The 25,427-nt window shown below is 35.5% G+C and overlaps 1 protein-coding gene across 1 annotated transcript in view; it reads left to right on the top strand.

Annotated features, from left to right (window-relative positions):
- LOC149793236 (uncharacterized) overlaps positions 1-25,427 on the top strand; it is a 73,660-nt gene that overhangs the window by 20,114 nt on the left and 28,119 nt on the right. Inside the window, exons 2-4 of the mRNA XM_089967201.1 lie at positions 9,077-9,466; positions 19,468-19,818; positions 23,458-23,724. Coding sequence (XP_089823327.1) covers positions 9,077-9,466; positions 19,468-19,818; positions 23,458-23,724 — 1,008 coding nt within the window. The remainder of the gene's footprint in view (positions 1-9,076; positions 9,467-19,467; positions 19,819-23,457; positions 23,725-25,427) is intronic.

Raw genomic sequence — 25,427 nt, 5'->3', positions numbered from 1 at the left:
TATCGTGTGCTGAAAAATGGCATTAAACCCCACAACAACAACAACTTTTGCGATTCGCAGCATAATGTTACGTCTTAACAAGAAACGCTATAATAAAATATTGATGGTTTGGAATTTTAACATCATTTGATAATCAACATATATTTCTGTATCATTTGTAAAACAAGTTTGAACAACTTTATATGTAAGGCGTTTAGGGCAAGTTGATTCCAGTCATTGAAATCTTTGAACCATGGATCAGATGGCATAGTTATCGTTAATCTTTGTTGCATTAAAAAATAGTGTGATGCAGTGTTTGAACTCAAATAATCCTCACTGTTTGCACAAAATGTTATGATCTGATTTGGGTGTCTTGAAGTGAAAATTACACCATGGATAGCCTCCCCATGTATATAAATGTTTTGATTCGTATCTCAAAGGCCTAATAATGAAAAATGGGCCCTAATATTTCAGTGAATATTTTCAAGTCCTTCCCTGGCTGTACATATTCCGAGGTTTACTATTATTGGTTGCTGATTTTTCTAGGTAGTAGTCCAAGGACAAATTTTTTTGATACCATTGTTTAAGGTTTTTATTCTCAAACGTCCGAGGACACCTCCCTGGCATAAAACGTCAGCCCAAGAATTGAAGCAGATATTACAGAATATAATATGTTTTTTTATTATTTGTTCAACATGTACAAATAAAACTTTAAAAAGGTCCAAATATTGAGAATACCCATAATGTTCCATTAGTGTAAATTGTCCATTTAATTTTAAAAATCCATAAATTTATATCCTGGTTTCTTGATGGTTTTAGTACTTCATTGATTTTCTTGTTTGTCATCACATCTTTCATATTCTGCTATTTCTTTTGGTACAGTTATGTAAAAAAAAAAAAATATTGGTTGAAAATGTAAAATGTGATGGATTAATAAAACAAATAGTACAGATGTAACTGTTATTTTTAGCCTTAAATTTACAAATCATGTTTGGAATCCTTTAGTTCTGAAAACAAGGTATTAACCCATAAAACACTATATTTCTAAAATGGACTGTTCTTTGAATTTGGGACCATCATTCTAAATTCTTGATAACAAATACAGTCATGATTATATTCTGTTCCTGGCTCAGTGCCTTACAGGTTCAAACTAATGTATTCAATCAGTTATAAGATCCTGATGCACCCCTTTAAAGATATTATTAAAATTATTCAGAATTACTATCCTATTATTTAATTATACTGTAATGAACTCTTAAAGACATGACACAATGCTTGTTGCTTTTTAATAGTTTTTGGAAACTTTGAAATTGCTGCATCTTTATTTTTACTTTGGTCTTTTTTGGTGTTACCATCTGTGTCTGTTTTGATGTTACCATCTTGGTGGTCTATTTAGTTGCTATTTTCTTAGCAGTTTTTTATGGTTTTGGTGATTGTGGATTCGCTTGCATCAACCCTAAATTTATATAAAAAAGCACACTTTTCAAATAATATGCAATACATTCCATGCCATTTACTAGTGATGGGAATTGATTATTTGAGAAAAAATACATATACCCATGTTTATTGCCCCAAAAAACTGGTGTGGCAAGTTGGCCTTTAAAAATAAAAATATTAATCATTTTAATTATGTAACCTCACATAAAAGACAGCCTGAGAAATACTGCGGCCTAATTCTGTGATACAGACCATACTAACACTAAAGCAGCACAGAGTTATCCATCCAATGTAATCTAGCTCATCTTTAGAACAATTTCAGACACAAGAACCAAAACTCAAAATTCGTGCAAGTACATCCATTTAGACAGTACCCTGGAATGAGCTGACTCCTGCCTGCAGATGGTCGTCTGCCTTCCTGGTCACTACCTCCTTTGCCTCAGTCAGACACAAAAAAGCGTGCAATGTGCGCATGAAACACCTTACATAAATAAAAGCAAAAATAAATGAATAGCGAGTGTGCCTATGGTGTCAGAATCCTTACACAATTCTATCAAGACGCCTACAAGAACTACCCAGTCCAGCAGCTAGTAGAAGCAGCTAACTACAATTTTACGCCACACAGCTACCATTTCCCTGAAATTACCTGAAAGGAAAAGGGACTGTGGAGAAATGTAAAGAAGCAGAAGAAAAATGGGGAACTTCTGCTAAACAAAAAGCCCTTCTAAGGGTTACCAATACTGCCTCTTATCCAGGGAACCATTTTGGCTTGGTATCCTGTTTCGCTAAAACTATTATGTACACTGACTTGATCCGTCAATCCACCGGTTCAAAATTCAAACCTTTTATGACCTAACAGAGACCAAACTTTTTATATGTCACTCAGACATGTTATTAAAAATTTGTAGGGCATCTACAATGTACACTATGTACTAGAATTTGTTCGATTGTTAGGACGTAGGAAAATTTTACAACTTGTTTTGATTTGACCCAATTGCACAGGTGGCTAACACATTATTGGCGTTTTTTATCGTCCATTAGTACAAGTAGACTAAATTTGACTAAGCACGGACTGACGTTCTTGGAAGTGCACAACATCCATGGCCGGCTTGCCGAGTTCCTTGCCCTTCTGCCTCTCTCGGACATCGTATAACAGCATAGATATGGAACAATTTCCACCCGCCTAAAGCTAGGTGTCCCGATGTGATGTCATCATTGTGACCAATTGCAACGGGCATTACATACTGCTTGGGTCGACACCTAGTACAGAAAATATGACTGAAATCAACTCATTATTAACATGAGTGTGTGTTGGGCCCATTCCCACTCATGAAAGCCCTTCATTCAGGTCGTTAGAGACATATAGTCCTACGACCTGATGGCTAAATTAGCAGTGCTCCTTGAGCACATAAATGCCTGAGGGATGTGGCACTAATTCCATCCCCAAGGAACATTTAGAAATCCCGCTGTGCAGGAATAAACCCGTCGCACATGCCCTTCTGGGTGCACGCGATGTAAATCCAATCAATCAGTCAGATAATTCCTTCTGTAATCCCAAAACTCAGCAACCCAACCTTGTCGACACCAAATCTCCGACTTTGTAATCTTCGATTGCCTTTCTTGGCTGAGCAACATTTAGGAGGCTTAGAACATTTCTGGTAATAGGATTATCACATAAATAACACAAACAAGTTATGGGGGCCCTGAGTGGCCGATGATCTGAAGCGCTGTCCGTTATGGATCACTGCCATCTCACCTCTGTCTGTGTGGGTTCGAGTCTCGAATTCAGCCATTGTGGGTATGTGAGAAAGCTTGCCAGTAGCTTCTCGTGGGTCGGTGGTTCTTTCCGGGGTTTTCCTGGGTTCTTCCTCCACCATTAATACTGACCAGCTATGTATAGCCTATTGTGTGCTGAAAAATGGCGTTAAATCCAACAACAACAACAACAAACAAGTTATGGTGATTGAGAATCCACTCCTTTTTAATGCAAGTTTTCACTGATCAGTTTGCTTTAAGTGGACCACTTTCAAGTTTCTTATTATGGCGCGTACAAGATTGATTGATGAATCGGCAACTGTGATTGGATGCTTCCATGCTCTGCAACCAATGGAAGAATGTGAAAGAAATATTTCCTAGATCTTTCCACAACTTCTTAATGTTTTTTTTCAATTTTAAAAGTAGTACTGTAAGTTGATAAGCACCTGCTACGAGTATTACATGGGGTACTTCAGTTACCTCATTTTTTTTTAATACGATAAAATCATCCCCCAGATTTCGATTGTTGCAGACTGGAAATGCCATATTAGGCCAAAAAGATGAAAGTTCCCGGTTGGCCGACCATCCCCATTTTTGTTGCCCACCGTAGTACTTTATCCATGGGGTAAAAATAAATTTAAAAAATTCACAACAAAACTTGAAGTGCTTAGTACATTATATACGCACACACACACACACACACATATATATATATATATATATTTACAGAGATCTTGGAAACGTTTAATTATGCATATTTGGATGCAATTTTTGATCTAGGGCCGCAGAAAATTACTGAGGCGGGAGTTCTCCGTACGCATGTAATAGGTGTGCGGCAAAATTCAAAGACTTGCCAGTACTGCTTCAGCCATCTGCTTTGTGGGAAAATGTGTTGATCAGTTAGCTGTGTTGATATTTACAATGACAGAATTAAGTGACTGAAAGACCCCTTGATATACATACATGTTGCCATTATAAGAGTACATCAAAAAGAACATGATGCAGTAGCTGGGCGGCAAGTTCAAAGGCTTTGACTCAGAAAGACCCAGAGATGTACATGTGGTCATTTATAAAAGTACATGTACATCAAATAAACAACTTTAGCTTTTGTTATTGTGTTCATTTCTGAATGTATCGGAATAAGTAGTGCACGTGACCTCAGAATCAACATATGTTGAGACGTAGACAAAATGCCATTCGTAAATTTGGATAAGAATTTTGGGGTTAAACGGCAAACATACAAAGATTGTAATGAGATTCAGAAGAGTGCTAAAGCTGCTAGAATTGATAGTTCAGACAAGACAGTAGCTAAGTGTAAGAAAGTGTGTGATGCCTAGCTTAGTGTTTGGAATAAGTCATTACTTGGATTGACAAAATTCAGTATCACTGATGGACGAACAAGAGCTATTTAAGAATTACATTGACGGACCATACTCTTTTTTAAATGTCCCTCGCCTTAGCCCAGTTAGTTCTAGTATTGTAGTGAAGTGTACCGTATTTTCGCCTATATAAAATGCGTCTTATACAAAATTTTACTTACCCCGCACCCAGAGTACGTCTTATATTAATGGGCGTCTTATCTAAGTATTTTTTAACACGAATGAACGGTACAGTGTGTGATATTGAAGGACGATTATTGCGGTCGATATTCACGTTTCACGATTTTCATTCCTGGTTGTAAAAAAATTGGGTAAGTTTTCAGTAATTACATCGGGTATTTATTGGTCCATGTACGGTACTAATCCCACCGGCTGAAGACTTGGCCTAGCAGATCAATGAAGCCTCCTTTACATCTGGCGTTTATTGTTCTAGAATCTAGATACCAGGTGCTGAACCCATCCGCTATTGGCCCAGCGGGAGATAAGAATAAACGATAACCGTTGCGGTCCTGCCTCAGACAATTCTTTGATCTCAACTAAAAATGGTAATGAAGCCTTGTTTACATCCGACGGGTGATGAAACATTGGACAAATTTCATTTATGATAAAGGAAAGGAAACCACTGGAGATAAATTGCTCAGTGCGGCAGATGGCTAGGTCGCGTGCGTCTTATATTTGTGGGCGTCTTATGTAAAATATTTTTTACACAAATCGTCAAAACCCGCGTCTTATATATGGGTGTGTCTTATAATTAGGTGCGTCTTAAATGCGCGAAAATACGGTATTCATCAAGACATCAGTAGCCAGGCCTAGTTTTGATATCAATTATGTTGACAAACAAACTCTTGCCCATTCACAAGCATATGTTTTGATAACTGATTGATCATTAACCCTTTTCCGAGTAAGGTAGCAACTATCAATTTCCTGCATGATATCCTTTGATGATAAAATGTACAGACATGTGTTTTAAGATCAGAATTGGTGATCTGGATATATATTAACTGCCTCTTGTACACTATTTCATCATAAAATTTGTTTGAAACTGTAAGTGAACCAGTAGGCCTTACGGGAAATAACGGCGGACTTTGCTAAGCCTGGGATGTACCATGCAGTTTATTAGGTTGTCTGTTTTCATAAATCATTGGGCAAATATTGTCCGAAAAATATACAAATCATTGAAAGCAAAGCCAAGGTATTCTTTTATTAAAGATTTAACTTTAAAATGCAAATTATGTAGATCAGAAACGTATAGGACAATGCTATGTTGTGGAATTCTCAAGATGCGCTTTAAGGCCTAAGCTGTTTTCTGACATGACACGTATTTTCGAAAATACGGGGGAAAAACAGCAAATCGGATACTATTTAACCATTGCCTAAATTTACTACAAGGACATAGACAAATAAATAAACCATAAATTTGCAATCCTGTCAGTGGACTGTTGCAATGAAGCTATATTAAAGTGAGTGATTACATTATGAAAACCTCACCATCTCAAAATAGATGCACTCACGTTGGTGTTGATTCTGTAGGAAAGAAGGGACTGCAACTTTTGATGGTGGGACTCCTATTTTTACCAAAATGGGAGTCCTGGACTCCTAGTTTTAAAATCCTAGCCAGACCTCTGGCAAACCGGTATGAACTGCAAACAGACAGATGAACCTTTGCAAAAAATAGGATAAGATAGGCATTTGGAATAAAGAGTGGTCTTGATACAAAAATAATGGGTCTGTTTAGCAAAAAAAAATAAAAGAACTCAACTTTGACCCTTCTGCTCATGCGTGAGCCAAATAGCCAACGAAAAATGATGTTTCTACCAAAACTAGGCAGTACGTTATTGAAAGATCACTTGGGACTTGGTGTTTTTGGATGCATTTAGATATAGCTTTGATGATGTGTTTCCTACTTTGAACTTCAGGCGAAAACGACAAAAACCTCCAGGGGTTAATGTGTTAATGGGTGCATTTTGATGACGTCACCAAATTTAAATATTCCTTGCATATTTAATCACTTGTGCATCAACATTGCACATAAATTAAAAATTTAGCCATTCCTTGACGATTTGTAAAAAATTAACAAATCCTTGTTAACACATTACCCCTTAGTGATGAGTTAACGTGGCAGGAGTTAATAGCCTACTGCCGAGCGCTGTAGTGTCATGGTCATGCATTATACCCTAAAGTGGATTTTATTATAGAAAGGTAGACAGATGTAGCTCTACAATGATACCCAGTAATCTGGAATTCCTAGTTGCACTACAAAATACAGAGGGAAAAACCTCAAATTTTTGGAATTAATTTTTTTCTATCCAAAATTGGCCTGTGTTCGGGATCTGATTTTGTGTCTGGATTTTAGGCTTTTTGGCCGCAGATCTAAGGCAAACCGGTATGAACTGCAAACAGACAGATGAACCTTTGCAAAAAATAGGATAAGATGGGCATTTGGAATAAAGAGTGGTCTCGATACAAAAATAATGGGTCTGTTTAGCAAAAAACAAAAAAAAACAAAAAATACCCCTCCAACTTTTACCCTTCTGCTCATGCGGGATCAAAATAGCCAACAAAAAACGATGTTTCTACCCCACCTAGGCAGTATGTTATTGAAAGTTACCTGGGATTTGGTGTTTTCGGATGCATTTAGAAATAGCTTCCAATATACGTTTCCTACTAGAATTTCAGGCAAAAACAACAAAAACCTCCAGGGGTTAATGTGTCAAAGAATTTCCTTTATGTAAAAAAAAATAAATTGTTTCTCTAACATGTATAATATTTGTAAAAATTTGAAAATGAGAAAAAAGACATTTGTAGAAAAATAGCATTTCATAATTTGTCTTGGTCAAGAAATAATTCAGTTTATTTTGAAATATATTAATAATGTTCATAGTTAATTTGAAAGTAGAGAAATGTTGGAATAATATATTTTATTTATTTATCAGCTAAGTACAAGTAATTCAAGTTCTTAGCATTTCGCATCACAGAAAATATATATTATTTAATTTAAGTGCATTATCAGATATAAATAAAGGCTAGATTACCGGTAACATCTTTTAATTTGACAGTGTAGTTTCTTATACTGAGCATGATCTAGTCACAACATATATTCTTTAACATTTCAGGAAGTACTGATCTCATGCAGAACTGCCAACTTTCAACTTTCATGCCTGATTATTGCAAGCTTGCGCAAGTTTACATCAAGTATTTTAGATTTCGCAAGCTTGCAGACTCAGAGAAATTCCTTTTGCAAGCTTGTGCAAGCTTGAACTTTAAATTCTGCAAGCTTGCAAACTCGCAGACTTCGAAAAATTCCTTTTGCAAGCTTGTGCAAGCACCCTTACTAGCTTGCACAACCTCAGTTAGCTTGTCGTAAGCTTGCTGCAAGCTTGTCGTAAGCATACATTTTGGTTTGGGAAATCACAGACAGAAAGTCACAGGACAAAAAGTGACAAGTCTGATTTTCATTAAGAAGTTTTTGTTAGGACTGGTGGGCCTGGTGTCAGGATAATGTGACTGGGTGGGACATCATGCTACATGTATGCGGCATGATGCCCCAGTGCAAGAAATCACTATAAACTGTCACAATGCAGATAATGATATGACTGAACAATTGTTAAAGCTATGTTAAAAATCCAAATCACACACACACACACTCACTAACAGAATTTACTCTATTAACTCCCCACGTGAATAATGCTAGTGATTGTACCTTCTTTTATAGCTGTGAAAATCAGACTTGTCACTTTTTGTCCTGTGACTTTCTGTCTGTGACTTTTTGTCCTGTGACTTCATGTCCTACAGTCATTGAGAATGACTATAAAAGTACTCCTCAGTTAAATGCAGAATCATGATCTTGGCATGGTCTGCAGTTTGTTTACTGTATATAACTATTGTAAATGGTACGGCCCGACTTTTGGTGGAGCAGGTTTTTGGGGTTTTCGCTGTACACCTTTGTCTCATTATAACATTGTAGTCTGGGTCCATAACAAATGATGATACAGAGAGAATCACAATGTGTACAGAACTGCAGTATACTGAGGATAACAATGTATTTAACATCGGTTTAGCATGCACTAAAATAAAATTGTTAAATAATGCTGTTTTAAAGTTTCACTTTTTCTTCAATGCATATTGTTATACGTTGATGTGATTTTAGTAACTGGGTTCTTAATAATACCAAGTTATATCTGTAATCACTTTGGAGCGAGGCATAATTTAATGGGTGAGAACTGTATTGGCATTTAATGGCTCTTGCATAAAATAATGAGTATATGGTGCCAGTCAGAAGCAAAGTTTCCAGAAAGGAAAAGGTCAAGAAAAGCACACAGAAAACTAGGAAGTAAATGATGTACCTGATTTTGTTCAGTTTTGTTCTTGAAGCAGAGTTGTATGATGATCATAGTATATTTCAATAAAACAGAAGTAATTGATTTCAGTAATTTTTTTATGTCATATTATGTTTATCAAAAGTACATGTATGGCACAAACTGAAAAATGTTGGTGAAGTCATGTGATAAATTATTTTTATTTTCCAGGTTTACGGTCTGCAACAGTGACATTAAATAAATCCACAGATAAGGGACAGCTTGGGAACAACCAGATATCATTATTTTGTGACTATACCCTATCAGCAGGAGAAGGTTTCTTTTCCATTGAATTGAAAAGAAAACGTGATACTGACCCTGACTTCATTATAATAGTGTTCTACTATCAAGATAATCAGTATAATGCTTCATATAATTTACCAGATGCAGCAGACATTGAAAACAGAACTGTAAAATCAAATCCTACATCAAGTAACCGAAGATCCATACTTCAGTTTGATTCTATACAGTGTTCAGATGAAGCTCAATACCGCTGTGAATTGGTGTATGTTCAGTCAGGAACTAAAAGAGTTCAAAGCAATGGAGCAATTGTGGTCACCGGTATGTATTTATGAAAGTAGTGTTTTTTATGCCTCCAGTGCAGTAGCAGAAGGAGGCATATTGTTTTGCTGCTGTCCATCTATGTTTACATGTCTGTGTGTAAAGTTCCTCAAACCTGAATCAATTTTTTTGCACAATATCATAACATTTATTAGAGCTATAAAATATGGAAACTTGTATCTGCTTATAAGTGGATGGCCTAATTACCATATGTTGCTGTATACAAAGCTTGTTTTACAGAAGAAGAAAAAGATTTTTTTTTCAAAGTTGATATGACTAGAGGACCAAGTTACTAAAGGTAATAATAATAACTCCTTGTGAAATTTTAAATCTGTTGCATTATAACTAAATTCTTTAATGGCAGTGCATCCCCCAGGGGTGTAAAACAGAGGGTAAAAAAAACCCCACCTTTGGTGTCAGAACGGGGGGTTGATTGAAACATGTGGGGTCAAGAATGTACTAAAAAGTTTTCATCTGACCCATACTTTTTCAGCTAATACACCTCTCCCTCGATAACTTGTGCACAACGGGGTCCACAAACAGAGACCGCACTATAATCGAGGGTGTGAGTTACCGATGGACCTCTGAAAACCGATTTTTTTTAAGCTTAGACATCGAGAAAACCGCTGGGGGGTTATTTAGGGAATTGGGCTGTTTAATGACTGAATCCTCGTTTAACAATCGCGTCGATAATTTTTTGTTAATGACGTGCTTTTTCTAATGAAATTGTTGGTTTTTCTGAATAAATAACATTTATTTTCAAAATGTCCAACATGTGAAAGATCGTTCCAACTGGTTTCAACAACCATCATGTGTACGCAAAAACATCTATGCATTACGTCACTGCTTTTTGTTTTGTTGATTAGTCTGGTTCCAAGAGTGTATTTGTTACTACAATACAAAGTTGGGAGTAAAGTTAGCAGGGAACTAGACTAACTGTCAATACACCACCAAACAAGATTCCTTTTTATATAAAAAAATATAGGGACATATATTTCGTGAAACAATCGTCTACTTTGAAACTCGATTTTTGTATTGTTAAATTAGTACAATATTGATGTCATGATTTCATTTGAAGTAATAGTGAAACTTCTTACCATCCTTAAAGATATATCTAAGTGCCAGTTCAGCAGTTCTCAGAAACTCACTTTACCACAGTGGTCCGCATCTATGAAACCAAGCTCTTTTTTTTATGAAGTATTCATTTCGCTTGGTTGCCTTGCTGTCGTTGATCACAGATGTGAATGAGTCGGTTAATTTAAGGTAGTTTAATTATGTTACATACACAATAACATTTATAACAGTGTTCGATTGATCAACTGAAGTGAGTTCGCCCAACGTACAATAGAGGCTGCTAGAATTTAAGTATGTAGGATTTGCATGCCTTTTAGCTTTTCTTTTATTCCACCTCATTTATTTGATTCAAAAGACATAATTAATGTGATAATACAAAGGAGGCCATCTTTTAATTCAGTGCAACAATACAACAAATACTTCTGCAAGACAGTTATCAAAACACTGTCGGCACTTAATTAGGTTCTCAGAGAAACACTTGCAGACATAGCTGTTACAGTAGATTGACACATTTTACGTTTAAATACACATTGTATTTATCATGATTATACTTAAGAGGAACTAAAAGATAGAAATAACACACAAATTTCGCTTAATAAAAAGTATTTAACTGGCATTTAAATATGAATGTACAGCCTACACAAGGCGTAATTGATATTTTCATTGATTGAAATTTCCTTAAATATCTTTAATTATGGTGTACTGAGATTGTCGTTTGGAAAGAAAATGTAACCAATTATAAATGTTGATTAACATTTCCAGGTCCTATTTACCGTTCTTGACCATGAAACGAATGATATATCAACATTTCAGTTACCAATTTTGACCACGATTTTCTTCATAGTGAAGAAATAGGGATCAGTTTTTTTTGGTGGGGGGTTTGTGGTACAAAAATTGGGATCCACTCCTGACCCCGTGTTATAAGCAGGTTCGCGAGTTATGAGGGCACAAGTTATCAAGGGAGTGGTGTATTAGGAAATTGCAAGTTGTACTACATTTTCTCTCCCTCTCTCTCTCCATCAAAAAATGCAAATAAACACGCAAAGTTAACAAACAAATTCATTGTCCATTCATAGAATAATTGTTATATTTCATTTTTCCTTTTAGTTTATAATCATACTTTTAACAGTATCTTTCATCTTTTTGTAGCAATATTATAAATTAACACATTACATATAATGTGCATAAGCCAATACAAAAACCCAAATAAATCTTTTGATACAAATGGCAGTTAATTTACTGCCTGTCATAAAGGGTGTACTTTCTTAGATTTCATTGTTGTTCATACTGGAAAACATTTATCCAAAAACAAAAAGGGCTAACAATTCATCTTCTTTTGAGTAAGGTAAACTTAAACTTTGAGATGTTTCTCTTTATGCAGCAAAGTTACAAACCAACAAAAACTACAATGACCCGCACCCTTTATAATCCAATTCCAAAAGTAACGCATTTGTCTCTGCAAGCTTACAGATTTCTTTGTTGTGAAAGAATTCCTTGGATGATGATGTGTTTTCCAGATATCTTAAACCCATTCACAAAAAGATTATTCACTTTTGCAGTTTACACAATCATGAGTTACATCAGTAATCCCAATGGATGTGCCGTGTTCCAGTCAGGGAAATTGTTTTCTCTATTTTTTTATTAAAGTTACAATCCACAGTTATTCTGTTGTGTTCTGTTTCTTTTTCTTTCTTGGCTAGTAGGGGTGAAATGATTCATACACATACTGATACAAGAGATGGAGAATCGTTACAAAACAATACTTACGGTATGCATTTTATTTTAGTCTTTTGCAGTCATGAATAATTATTGTTGCCTTGTTATTTTGTAAAATTATAATCCATCTGAAACAGTATTTGCAGTCACAGACACTCATGTTTATTAATAAAAATGAAAAAGACTATTTGAGAATACCTATTCATTGTCTACAAGTTAACACAAAATGACAGGGTTCATAATCTGGCCACCCTTCCCCATTCCATGCTAATTATCTTAACCCAGAAGTATGTTTAGTATACATTCCAAATGTGTTCCATGTGTATAATGAAGTACTTTACTCATCAGTTTAATAACCACGTTTATGCAAAGTTTCTACTTTGAATTGCATCTCGAGTCCTTTGGTCATTTTTGAAATCTATGCTACCGGTTTGTTGCAGGGTAAAATATGTATCATTGAATTCTCATTTGTGGTTGTTGTTTGATCTGTCCAGGCTAAACAATAACCACCAATCAGAAATCAATGTAGCTTATTTTCTGCATGACAAAAAGGAAGTATTGGCAGAACAACAGAGTCTTCCTGGGAAAGTCATTAGATATATGAAGTACTTATGTGGAGATGTTTTCAGAGTGTGCTCTTGCACAAATCGTACAAAATTTGTATGAATTCATGTGCTTGGAGAACAGTGAAGCATGAGAACTCCCGCAAATTCGTTGAAAGTCCCACTTATGAAAATGTGCTTGGCAAAGTATGCAATTTTTATTTAACGTTTGTATGGCGACATCTGTTTTTTGGATAGCAGCTGTTCCACATTTGGGCTCTTCAAGCACGACATTAATGGTTGTGAAAATAACTTTGATAGCACAACATGCCCAGGATTAAGCATTATGGTGTAGTTTGAAGCCATTCATGAAGAAAGTTTTACAAATGCTTGTTTAAAATATGGGTTTCCTAGTAAACCCAAAATGTCTGCTTCCTGGTGTGGTTCATTACAATTTAGTTCACCAAATACTTGCTGATGATAGTGATGATGACAATAATCTTTAAAGTTATGAGGTATATCAGACTATATATTCAGTGCATGTATAGGAGCTGGGAAAGTGTTAATGGAGATACCAGTGACTGATTTTGAGTCCAAAATGGAGTTAAATACAAGTAAGATGTACCTGCTGGATGGACACAAAATAGACGGCATGACCTTTTCAGTGGCATTTCGAACTTAGAAGTACAAAGGCCAGAATTCTGAGCCTAATTAAAATACAGACAATTTAAAAGTATAATGCAATTTTCATTTGTTTTAATTAATCAGTTTTGCTCTGTAGATCATATGCTACAAAACCATATACATATTTCCATATGAGGGTCAAGATAAATTGAATAAAATAAGGTTAAAAAATGAAATTTAAAGGAGTAAAGATATTTATTTTAATACCTCTGTTTGCCCAAGCAATGATGGACTAAATAGCTTATAATGCATTATGGAATATATAAGAAATTGGCATAGTAGTCAGTAATCTACTGATTTAACAAAGGAAGTTTATACTAATGAAAAATCCTATTTTGGAGCAGATGTATCCAAAAGACAATATCTGTGATCTCTGGAAAATTGTACAAAACAGCCACAAAGATCAGTTTCCCAACGTTATATTCAAGCTGACTAAGCTTAGCTATGTATATGCCTCTTCAGAAAGAAGCACAGAACAATTTTGATAACAAGAAGAAGCAGAGTATGCTCAGAATTAATTAACAGATTAATGCTTATACAACTAGAAGTGACATCTGTCAAAGATGTTGATTTCAGTAGAGCTGTAAGAAAGTGGAACAGGAAGAAAAAGAGCTTGAAATATAATTCTTGTGTTCCAAGAAGTCATCTTCATTTTGAAATCAATGTAAAGTTGTGCTCTAATCCTAATTTATCTGGTGGGCTTTGTAAAATATATTGAGCATGAAATAAACATATTTACCCTCAGTATGTTCTTTATCTTGTAGGGTGTAATTATGTGCTAGGCAAAATTACATTGCTTTTATTGTGTTTTGGTAAAATTCTAATTTAACCTGTAATCTATATTTGATACTAATTTGTTAGAATACAGTAGTCATTATTTTTTTTTACTTGGCATGATATTTTTAGAGGTATCATTGCTGAATGAATATTCAAAATATTGACTTATCATACGGCACAACATAAAAAAGGGGCAGACATCAACACATAAAGGGAGAAGAGTCCTTGACTAATGAGTCACCCTCTATAAATAAAGCATTATTATTTTTATTTTTATTATTATTATTGTTATTATTATTATTACTAATGATTGTAAGTTGAAAAGCACATAAACAGCCAGTACAAGTGTGTGTGTGTGTGTATAATTTGGATTTTTAACGTAGCTTAACGTAGCTTTAAAAAAAATTCAGTCATATCGCTATGCTGTCTGCAGTGTAGCAGTTTATAGTGATGTTTAGCTCTGGGGTATCATGCTGTAGACATGTAGCATGATGTCCCACCCAGTCACATTGTCCTGACACCAGGCCGACCAGTCCTAACACTAACCTCTTAATGCTGAGTGCCTAACAAGGCAGCGGTTGTACCATTTTTATAAATCTTTGGCATGACTCAGCTGTGATTGAAATTGTGACCTCCCACATCCAAGGCAGACGCTCTAACCCCAAGGCCACTGGAGCAGCGAACAGTCAGTACAAAAAGCAAATATTTTGTTTGTCCAACAAGCAGCTTTTAAAAAGTTTGACAATAAAAACCAGTTCTGTCAATTAAACATACACCTCTTCTTTGATAACTTGTTGACAACAGTTTCTCAAAACAGATCATACTATAAGCAACGTCATGGGTTAATGAGGAAACATTGAAAAAAAATGAAAATGGGGATGCCATTCCAGTTAGACCTCGAGAAGATGTGGAAGAGGTGGGGGTAGGGGCACTGTTTAGTTGCTGAATTCTTGTTTTATAATCACATTGTGATCAATTGTAAATAAACAGCATTTTGTAATAAAATTGTTTGCTTTTTGGCATAAATTTCCTTTATTTTTAAGATATCCTGTTTATGAAAGATCGTAAAAAAATGTCTTCTTGAGGTTTCAGCACATGTATATGCAAAACGTTGTCTATTACATCACTGCTTTTTGCACCACAAAACAAGATTCCTTTTGTTAAAATGTAGCAACATTTATTTCATGCAAACACAGTCAGCAGTGAAACTTGATTTTTTAAAGATTATTCATTTAATGAAATATTATTTTCAGGATTAAAAGTTAAATTATTGTTTATTCCCATGCACCATACATTTATGAAGATTTTCTGCATATACATTTATCAAAAGCTGTAAAATATGTGTGCAAAGCGAAATCATATGACTTGTGAATGGGGAATAGATTGCCTAGGTTACATTTAATTAGTGCTTCCTTGGCATTAACATGTATGTGATTTTACCAGAGGTATTACAGATTACCATTTCGGGTATTTATATGTGCATTACAAAAACCAGCCGGGCCCTGAGTGGCCGAGTGGTCTAAAGCGCTCTCCATTACGGATCACTGCCATCTCACCTCTGTCTGCGTGGGTGCGAGTCTCGGATTCGGCAAATTTGGGTATGTGAGAAAGCTTGCCAGTAGCTTCTCGTCGGTCAGTGGTTCTTTCCGGGGTTTTCCCGGGTTCTTCGTCCACCATTAATACTGGCTGCCATGTATAGCCTATCGTGTGCTGAAAAATGGCGTTAAACCCTACAACAACAAAAACAAAAACCAGCCAGAACCAGTCTATTGGGTACCTGAATTGTTCAGGAGTCCTTGTGACCAGTGAGCAGTGATGTGTGGCCAAGTAATGAGATTAAGGGTATCACATATACAAAAAAGATGTTAATTCATTACTTCATTGTTTGTAATCTGTAGAGCTTAAACCAAATGAAGGATGCTTTTTGGAGATATAAATAAAGGAATCAGATAGTGGTTCACGAGTCTTTGATTGAAAATCTGTCATTTAGTGGAGGTTAGACAAAATGGAAGAATACCTAAAAATGATTTCACCAGAAACACTTGAGCAAGTATTTTGATTTTTTTTTATTGGTCTTGTTTAATTACTACTGTGTTGTTCAACTTCAAGATGTTTTTTAAGTTATAGTTTAATGAATAATAACAGAGCTGTCCCTTGCACTCATTTACACTAGTGGAATGCAACACTTATTAAACATATTAAGAAGTACCTATGAATGACATCAAAAGTATCAAGAGAAACTATAAAACAAAACATGCTTCAAATGGTAATTAACATAATGCTGATCCGATGAGTATGGAGAACATTGATAGAGCAGTTAGAAAATGGCTGACCTTGGGACCTGGAGGATAAAATTGCTTTACAGGAAATACTTTGAGATCTGAATCAACTCACAAGTTAGTTTATAATAAAATTCTGTTTTTTATCTTTTCATATTTGATGTAGAGCAATTGCAGTGATGTGCGAAAACTAATATTTAAAAATAAGGGCGATTTTCAGCATATGGAAGCTGGAGTTGGGACTTGTGGAATTGGAGCCAGGCATGTGATATTTTAAAGTCACCAACCCTGGGCCAGTGTTTAAAATAATTTTTCTTTGAGCACTGATAGGGTATATTGTATTTATGATGATTATAATGAACTTGACAAAACTTATTTTCATTGCTATTTATTTCTTAAAATGTTTTCACGATTTGAGAGTGCGGGAGCAGTGTATTAAGGGCAGTTGCACATTACATCAGTTGTAAAATAAAACATGCAAACATACAGTGGATGACCACTTATTGATCAACAGCAACAGTCGGTATTAAATTACAAAAATGGGTGAACCATAAGGTCTAGTGCCATAGGAGAGAAGTACATATATTTAGGACTGGCATTGGAAAGAATGGAAAACTTGGATTGGGAATCTAAACTTGTAGAGTATATCTCTTTCCAGTTAACAAACAAGAAGGTGCAATAGAGAGATAAAAACTTGTAACTTTTGGACTAAGGAGGCTCACTGTCTAGAACTGATAGTTGAGTCGTAACTGGAAGTTGTTATTGTTGTAGGGTTTAACGCCATTTTTCAGCACACGATAGGCCATACATGACAGCCAGTATTAATGGTGGAGGAAGAATCTGGGAAAAGCCCGTAAAGAACCACCGACCTACGAGAAGCTACTGGCAAGCTTTCTCACATACCCACATTGGCTGAATCCGAGACTCGAATCCACGCAGACAGAGGTGAGATGGCCGTGATCCGAATTGGAGAGTGCTTTAGACCGCTCTGCCACTTGGGGCCCCCATAACTGGAAGTCTGTAGGTGTCCACACAATTGAAGACAATGTATCAATATGTGTATTGTAAGAAAATTGTACGCTGCAAAACATAAGCGAGCCATCATTGCTGATGCAGAAGCACATGGTATTGGAGCTTTTTGAATGGAGTGTAATGTAGATGAGTCTTTGGTATAGAGTAGAGAAGAATGAACGATGTGGACTTGAAAGTTTTCAAGAGTAACAATGTTGAAGAGGAATTTAAGGATTTCATGTAACAGATAGAACTCCAACAAGGCAAATTTTAAAATGTCCCTTTTAAGAGCCAGCCTCATAACATTGGAGAGATATACATTAAATGTTAACACTTTTTAATCCTTAGAGAAAATGGTGCTGCTTAGACATGTAGTAGCCAGTTTGAAAATCTCAATGCTACACCATCCAACATTTTCAGTAAAAGATTTCTTATGATCGTTCTTGATGAAAGTGGTGTTGATCTGACATCTAAAATGGCCACCAGAGCAGCTACCTTGAAAGTCTTTTTATAACTTCTTCCCTGAAGAGAAAGTCATATTGATGGGGTCTTCAGTAGATTTTTTTATGATGTCTTGTTCTTAAATGACAATAATACTTGAAAATCTAATTGTCACTCTTCCTAGATGTAAAGTCTTCAAAGCAGTGGGTTTTCACCAGAAATCTTCATGGTGTCTGTTTGGTACTAAATGAAAATCATGCTGATCTGACATCAGATATGGCCACCATGGTAGCCATCTTGAAAATATTGATATTGCTGCTCCTTCTAAATGGAAATTTACATCAACATGGGGTTTTCACAGGAAGTTTAATTATGATATCTGGTTGGTTCTTAATAAAAATTATGACTTCAGAAACTTTTCAAAAATTCTCCTGAGCTGGTGGTCATATCATCATAAGGGTTTTCACCAAAAGTCTTCTAATAGTTTCACCCAATATGGCTGCCATGCATGCACAGTCTAATTTTTTAAAACCTTGTCACTCAAGGATATCAGATATGATTTCAACATTCAGCAGTTAGAAAGAAAAAAAATGGCCATATCTTGAATTCCTGGAAATTATGCTCAGTTAAATATATATATATATTAATGTTATCTCAGTTTTTGACTGTAAAAGACACAAACACCTGAGCTTTTAAGTTTCATTGACTATTTCTGGAAATACTGACTTTTTCTTAAATTACAGTTCATTCACTTAGAGCTTTATGAGAGCATAAGGTAGTTGTAATCGATGAGAAGCTTGCTTCAAGTCTCAAACAGATCAAATCAAGCATCTTGATGATATGTTGGACTTGCATAGTAGTTGAGACACATGCTTTAAACAAAGGCAATACATTTTTGCTTTGTTCTTGTTGCTGCTGTTTATGCCCATTGAATTTTACTGTGCTTAAAGGAACATGTGCTCATACAGCTTGCAGAAAGCTGCCTATGCACTGTGAAGTATTTAGGTCCAATGCTTAGACCCAAGCATAAGGTTGTCAGGCCCAATTGTGGCATAACTTCTGCTAGGACCAGTTAGTAATATCCTCTTTTTAGAAAAAAAGGTTAAATGTAGCTCAAGCAGCCATAATGCAGAGTGGCATGTTCATTGCAAATTATGGTATGTGATAGATTTTAGATTGTGACCCCAGGATAACTGACTAGGTGGTGGGATGAATACTGAAATGATAATGTCCAGTCAGAACCATGTCTTTCACCTAGTCATCTTTAGTATTGGCTAGTTAATGATTATTAATTGCGAGTATGAAACTCGCATAAGGCAACATGTGTGTTTCTGAACTTGAATCAGTGAGTTTTTCTTTGCTAGTAATTTGGCCAGAAAGACAGTATTCATTGTTAGCAAATTGAAGACTCGTCAACATGAGTATCTTTTTGTAATTTTGCCCAAACTAACATGATGTTACATTTGATTATTTACAGCAACACCAAAGTTTGAGAATCAATCATTGCCATACACCCCATCCGCCATCCTGGCAGAGAATCAGACTGTGAACTTTACTTGTTTTGGAAATGTTGGTCGTGAGCCTCAAGGGAAGTTTGTTTGGTACAAGTATCTCAGGGGTCAGACTACAAGCACAGTCATTACTGATGGAGTGAACCAAGTATCTTTTAACAAGGTTCCAGGATCTTGTACGTATGAGAGAACAGAAAAGTTGACAGTGCAGTTGACCAAGGATGACAACGAAATGGTGATAAGGTGCACTGTTCAGCAGACAACATTATCAGAAGATGGAGATGGATACCAACAAACAGGACGTATTTCTGTTAATTGTAAGTAACTGCTTGGAATATTAAAATCAAATTAAGCTTCTTGCTAATTGGTTTAACTTAATTACTTTGCTATTTCAGTTGAAAAGAAGACAAATTTTGCATATATCAAAGCCAATGTCAGTCCATTTTGTGAGATTGTAAATAATCATCTCCCATCTGCTATACTGTTTTGATACAGAGTGACGCTGCTATAGCATGATCCTTTATAACATGATTCGGATATAGCACAATCCTGGTATGGCTCCCAAGGTTTCTTGTACATATATTTTTATTGTATGCAAAAATAACACTGCTCAATAGAGATGACCCAGTTTGTCTAATAGTATTTTGACGTAAATGGGTTTTCTGATTTGTGCAGAATTATGCTGATCAGACAAACAATAAAAATTTTAATGACTTTTTCTAGAAAACCATTCAGCAGATAAATTTGATGAAATTTAACAGAAATCGTTGTGGCATAGAAGGCTTACAAGTTCGCATAAATGCTGCAAATTCACTATCAAGCATTGCTGTCATTACTGAAAATAGAAAAAAGCCTTTACGTGACTTCTGAAAAATAGCACAGCAGAAGTTGAGCAAGTGTGACAGAAAGCATCCTTGTATCAAGTTCTTTTAAATATGTATAAATGATGCTGAATTGCCTTCAATACTAAAAATAGAACATTTTAAACAACTTCATAAAAACTGTTCAGAGGAGTTTGGCAGAAAGCATTCTGTTATAAAAGGTTTTCAGATTTTATACAAATAATGGCCATCAACCATTAAGTATGGCCACATTTATTAAAAGTGCAAAAACCATTCAATGAATTTGTAACTTAGACAAAAAATTTATAAAGTATCCTGGCATAAAGGGTTTTCATATTTTATATCAATTCTAATCTATCAGATACATCAACCAATGATAAAAAATAAAACAAACTCATCTCAAAATGTAACAGAATTTAAGCAAATTGAACAGAAAGCACTGTATTATTTGGGGCTTTGCTCTACCTTCTACTTTACTTTTTCACAAAAATGGAAATTGTGAACTTAGATTATTGGCCGTCACATTCCTTTTGGTAACTTTTGATGGCTTGAATGCAGATTGGACTTTGGTTTTATATAAAGAAGATCGAGTTTAATTTTTACTACTCTGGCAGATTTTACAGAATTACAGCCCCATTTTGCAGGGCTCAAAATTAGGACTTTTGTTGACTATCTCAAAAGATCAACAAAATAATACTTTTACTGGTCCTTCCTAGATTTCACTGAATCTGCTCAAATCAAAAGAAGCCAGTATATCTACTAAAAATAGTTGCAAGACCTGTGTTTCACCAACAATACTCACAAATGAGGTACCGTGTGCACTTTAATATTTCTTTGAATACTCAGTGCAGAAAGTGCTCAACATCACAGCCTCTCCTAGGTCATTCTTCAGCCATTTATGTTAATTTTCCCAGCATCTCTACCTTAATTTCTTCTCTTTATCATATTTGCCATTGTGCTTTTTCTTATCATCATGTAATTTTTGCAGTTTTGGTGCACTGAATGTTCATACAAAACAATGTAAATGCTAAAACACATTGTGTGGTATAATTCTAAATTATTTGTTCGGTCCTCACATGACATTTTCTGATTGGTCTGTCCTAGTCAGAGACACCACACCTTTTGTTATCATCAGTACTGTAATCATTGCTTAGGGGGATGTAAACCAGGTTATAGCTCCACATGAGGGAAGATTGGACAATAATCAAAACTAATTGATGACTAGATGGTTGGTTAACATTTTTCCATTTGTGCAGCCAACATTTATTGTACCAGATCAGGTGCAGGATGTTGCTAGGTCTCAGTTAACAAATAAACATTAAGTAACCTGTAAAAGAAATGATAGTACATGACCAATTCTTAACAGTTATGATAAGGCAATTTTCACTGCTCCAATGGATTAGTGACAGCTGGGTTTTAGTGATCCAGCAACAGAATCATTGATGGCAAGATAGCAAATAAACATTAATTTTGAACCATTGGTTTGCCCTAGACCTTTGCCCTTTAATTGCATTATATTTTATATTTCATCATTTTGAATTTAATCCTTCTTTTCCATTTATTCCATATGGTAAACATATGTTTAATATGTTTCTCAGGGCATTCAGAGCTTCACTAATCAGGTGTCTTTTGGCCTAATTTCCTTCAGTCATATCCTTTTCTGTGTTGCAATTTACCTTTTCTTCAAGTCCTTGCATTTTTTGTTTTAATTCTGTTGGTCATAGACCAGATGACCTACAGAACTGTCTGTCTTTTGTTGTCCATTGTCTGTCCATCGGTTAGCACAGGTTTGTTATTATTACTTATCTGAACTTGCGGAGGATTGCTATGAAATTTAATACAATTGTCCCATGGTTAATTGTTCCTACATGATAATGGTGATGCTAGCATAACTAGTATGGCTGCCAAGTGGCCATCTTGATAATCTTGTTATGGCTAGTCCTCCTAAATGGGTTCTGGTGGCCTAAGTGGTTAGAGTGTCTGCCTCTGGTGTGGGAGTTCGCAGGTTTGAACCCTGGCTGAGACTTATAAAGACTTATAAAAATGGTACTAGCAGCTACCTCACCTGGTGTTTAGGATTTAGAGATTAGTGTTAAGACTGGTTGGCCTGGTGTCAGGATAATTTGATTGTGGGGGACATGGTGCTACATGTCTGTGGTATGATGCCCCGGTGCTAGGCACCACTATAAACAGCCACATTGCAGACATCAGTACAGCATGACTGAAAAATTGTTAAAGCTGCATTAAATATCAAACACACACACACACACAAATACACACACACACACACACTCCTGGAATGGATAGTCATATCAAATTAAGCTTTTCACTGAAAGGTTTCTTATGATACATAGTTGGCCCTAGATAAAAATCGTGTGTTCATTATTGTCACCACAGCAACCATCTTGAAAATCTTATAGCTATTATTGACTAAAGACTTAACAATGTTTCCTTTGCTTAATTATTTTTAACATGCTTTTGTTTGAAATTTAATTGTTTGTTTTTGTAATCTTGTCTATATATAGGTCCTTATTTGGTGACTAATATTGTAAAGAGCTTAGGGCTTCTGATGATTAAGTGCTGTACTAAGGCATTAATATTACTATTATTATTATTATTATTAGGGTGTAATAGAGACAGTTCGAGTCTTAGTTCCTTTTCATATATAAAGGATTTATGAGCAAGCTGCTGACGGATACAAGAACAGTTGATAAAGTCACTGTTCACAAGAGAGCAATGTCAAGAGTTTATTTCCCAACATGGTCAGGCAGATTTACTAGACCCAGAAATACGCTTTTGCAATAATTGCTCATTGCATTGTTCCAAAAAGACATACATATTTTATATACCTAAACTTGAGAATTATATCAGGGGGACCATGTGGCACATTTTTATGCATTTGAGTATTTTTATTGAAGATGTCATCTACTTGACACAAGGACATATTTGATATGCTAATGTCTGTTTTATGGGAAACAATTATGTCAAGGATAATTTGTAAATTGTGTCCAATGAAAGAGCTTGATATAACTATTTTGTATGCGCTTGTTTTATTTCATCATTCCTATCATACTGCCAAGAACATTACTAAATTTTGATTTTCTGTTTAAACAGATGCACCTAGAATGAGCTCTATTGCAAGTGACCCTGATCGACCAAACTACAGTGAAGGTCTGGCACAATTGACGTTGACATGTAATGCCGACAGCAACCCTCTTCCAAAATATATCTGGACTCTGCCTGATGGAAGAGAGCAAACAGGGTCCCAACTCCATCTTACATCCCTAACCACTAACTATACTGGTATCTATACATGTATGGCATATACAGAATGGGGCGGACAGAATTACACAGCGAACAAAAGTGTTAACATCATAGTTGGTAAGACTAAATGGCGTTAAGCAGTGACATTTTCTGTAATATAGATTTATGATACTTGACTACATCATTTTCGAAGTGTTTTGGTGTTTTTGTTTTTGTTTTTTTGTTTTAGATCAGGTTATGAAATAATAATGATGAATGCATTTGTGTTATTTAATAGCTTTAAAATAACCTATACTTATATGGAGGTCTTGCTAAGATTTTAAAATTAGGAGTCCAGGACTCCCATTTTGGTAAAAATGGGAGTCCCACCAGCAAAAGTTACAGTCCCCTCCAGGGGTCAAGCTAGACTTGAATTTTCAGAAGTGACTTCTCCTTCTGGACAGAACAGGGAGAAGTGAGAGCTCAATGGGGAGAAGTGGACGCGGAGCAAATCATACTGTTTGTCCCCATTTCTTCGTTGCAGATAAAACATTACCGTAACTATTCATAACATACTAAAATGCATAAAATTAGAATGTCTCCTTTATAGTCAGTATATGAACTAAACACTTCTTTCCTACAGCATCAACACAGTCCTGAGTGCATCTATTTTTTGAATTAAAGGTTTTTGTAATGTAATCACCCACTTTAACATAGCTTCATTGCAACGGTGCATTGACAGGATTTGCAAATTTATGGTTTATTTATTTGTCTACATGCTTGTAATAATGTTAGGCAATGGTTAAATATTATCTGCTTTGCATCTTTTTTCCATATTTTCACAAATACGTGTCAAGTCAGAAAACAACTTAGACGTTACAACGCACCTCGCAAATTCCACAGCATAGCATCGTACCATACATTTCTGACCTACATAATTTGCATTTTAAAGTTAAATCTGTAATAAAATAATATCTAGGCTTTGTTTTCAGTGAATTGTATATTTTTCTGAATATATTTGCCTGATAATTTACAAAGACAGACAGTCTAATAAACTGGTACATCCCAGACTTAGCGATGGATGCCATTATTTCCCGTTAGGCTACTGGTTCACTTACAGTTTCAAACTAATTTTATGAGGAAATAGTGTACAAGAGGTAGTTAGTATATATCCTGATCACCGATTCTGATCTTAAAACACAAATTGCTATTTACACACTATTGTTAAAGTTTTGAAACACAACTTTGTATGTTTTTATCATCAAAGGGAGCACGTGCAGAAATTTGGCAGTGATAGTTGCTACCTTACTCGGGAAAGAGTTAATGGTCAATCTGTTATTAAAACACATGCTTGTGAATGGGCAAGAGTGTGTTTGTCAACGAAATTGATGTAAACACTAGGCCTATAGCTCATGATGTCTTGATGAATGCATTTTGCTACAACACTAGAACTAACCGGGCTAAGGCGAGGGGACATCTCAGAAAATATGGTCAGTCAAAGTACCTCTTATAAAGTCACAGGGCGAAGTCATTTTTGCTTTCCTAACAGAAGAAGGCAAAGTTTACATTTTTTAGGCAACTTATTCGCCCACTTTGCCAGGAAGCATGTCCCCTGGCCCTCCCAAAAAACTATGAAAATGAGAAGAACTATTGGTTGCCGTTGAGTTCAGTTTCTACTTTCTTTATAACACACACAGCTCTTGTTTGTCCATCAGAGTAAGACTGAATTTTGTCAGTTCAATTAAGGACTTATTCCAGACACTAAGTTCGTAAGTTTGCCGTTTAACCCAAGAATACTTATCCAAATTTGTGAATGACATTGTGTCTAAGTCTCAACATGT

The sequence above is a fragment of the Sinohyriopsis cumingii genome, chromosome 8, assembly GCF_028554795.1.
Source record: "Sinohyriopsis cumingii isolate HCF-2022 chromosome 8, ASM2855479v2, whole genome shotgun sequence".
NCBI classification, from domain to species: Eukaryota; Metazoa; Mollusca; class Bivalvia; order Unionida; family Unionidae; genus Sinohyriopsis; species Sinohyriopsis cumingii.
This window is presented reverse-complemented; position numbering and strand designations above follow the sequence as displayed.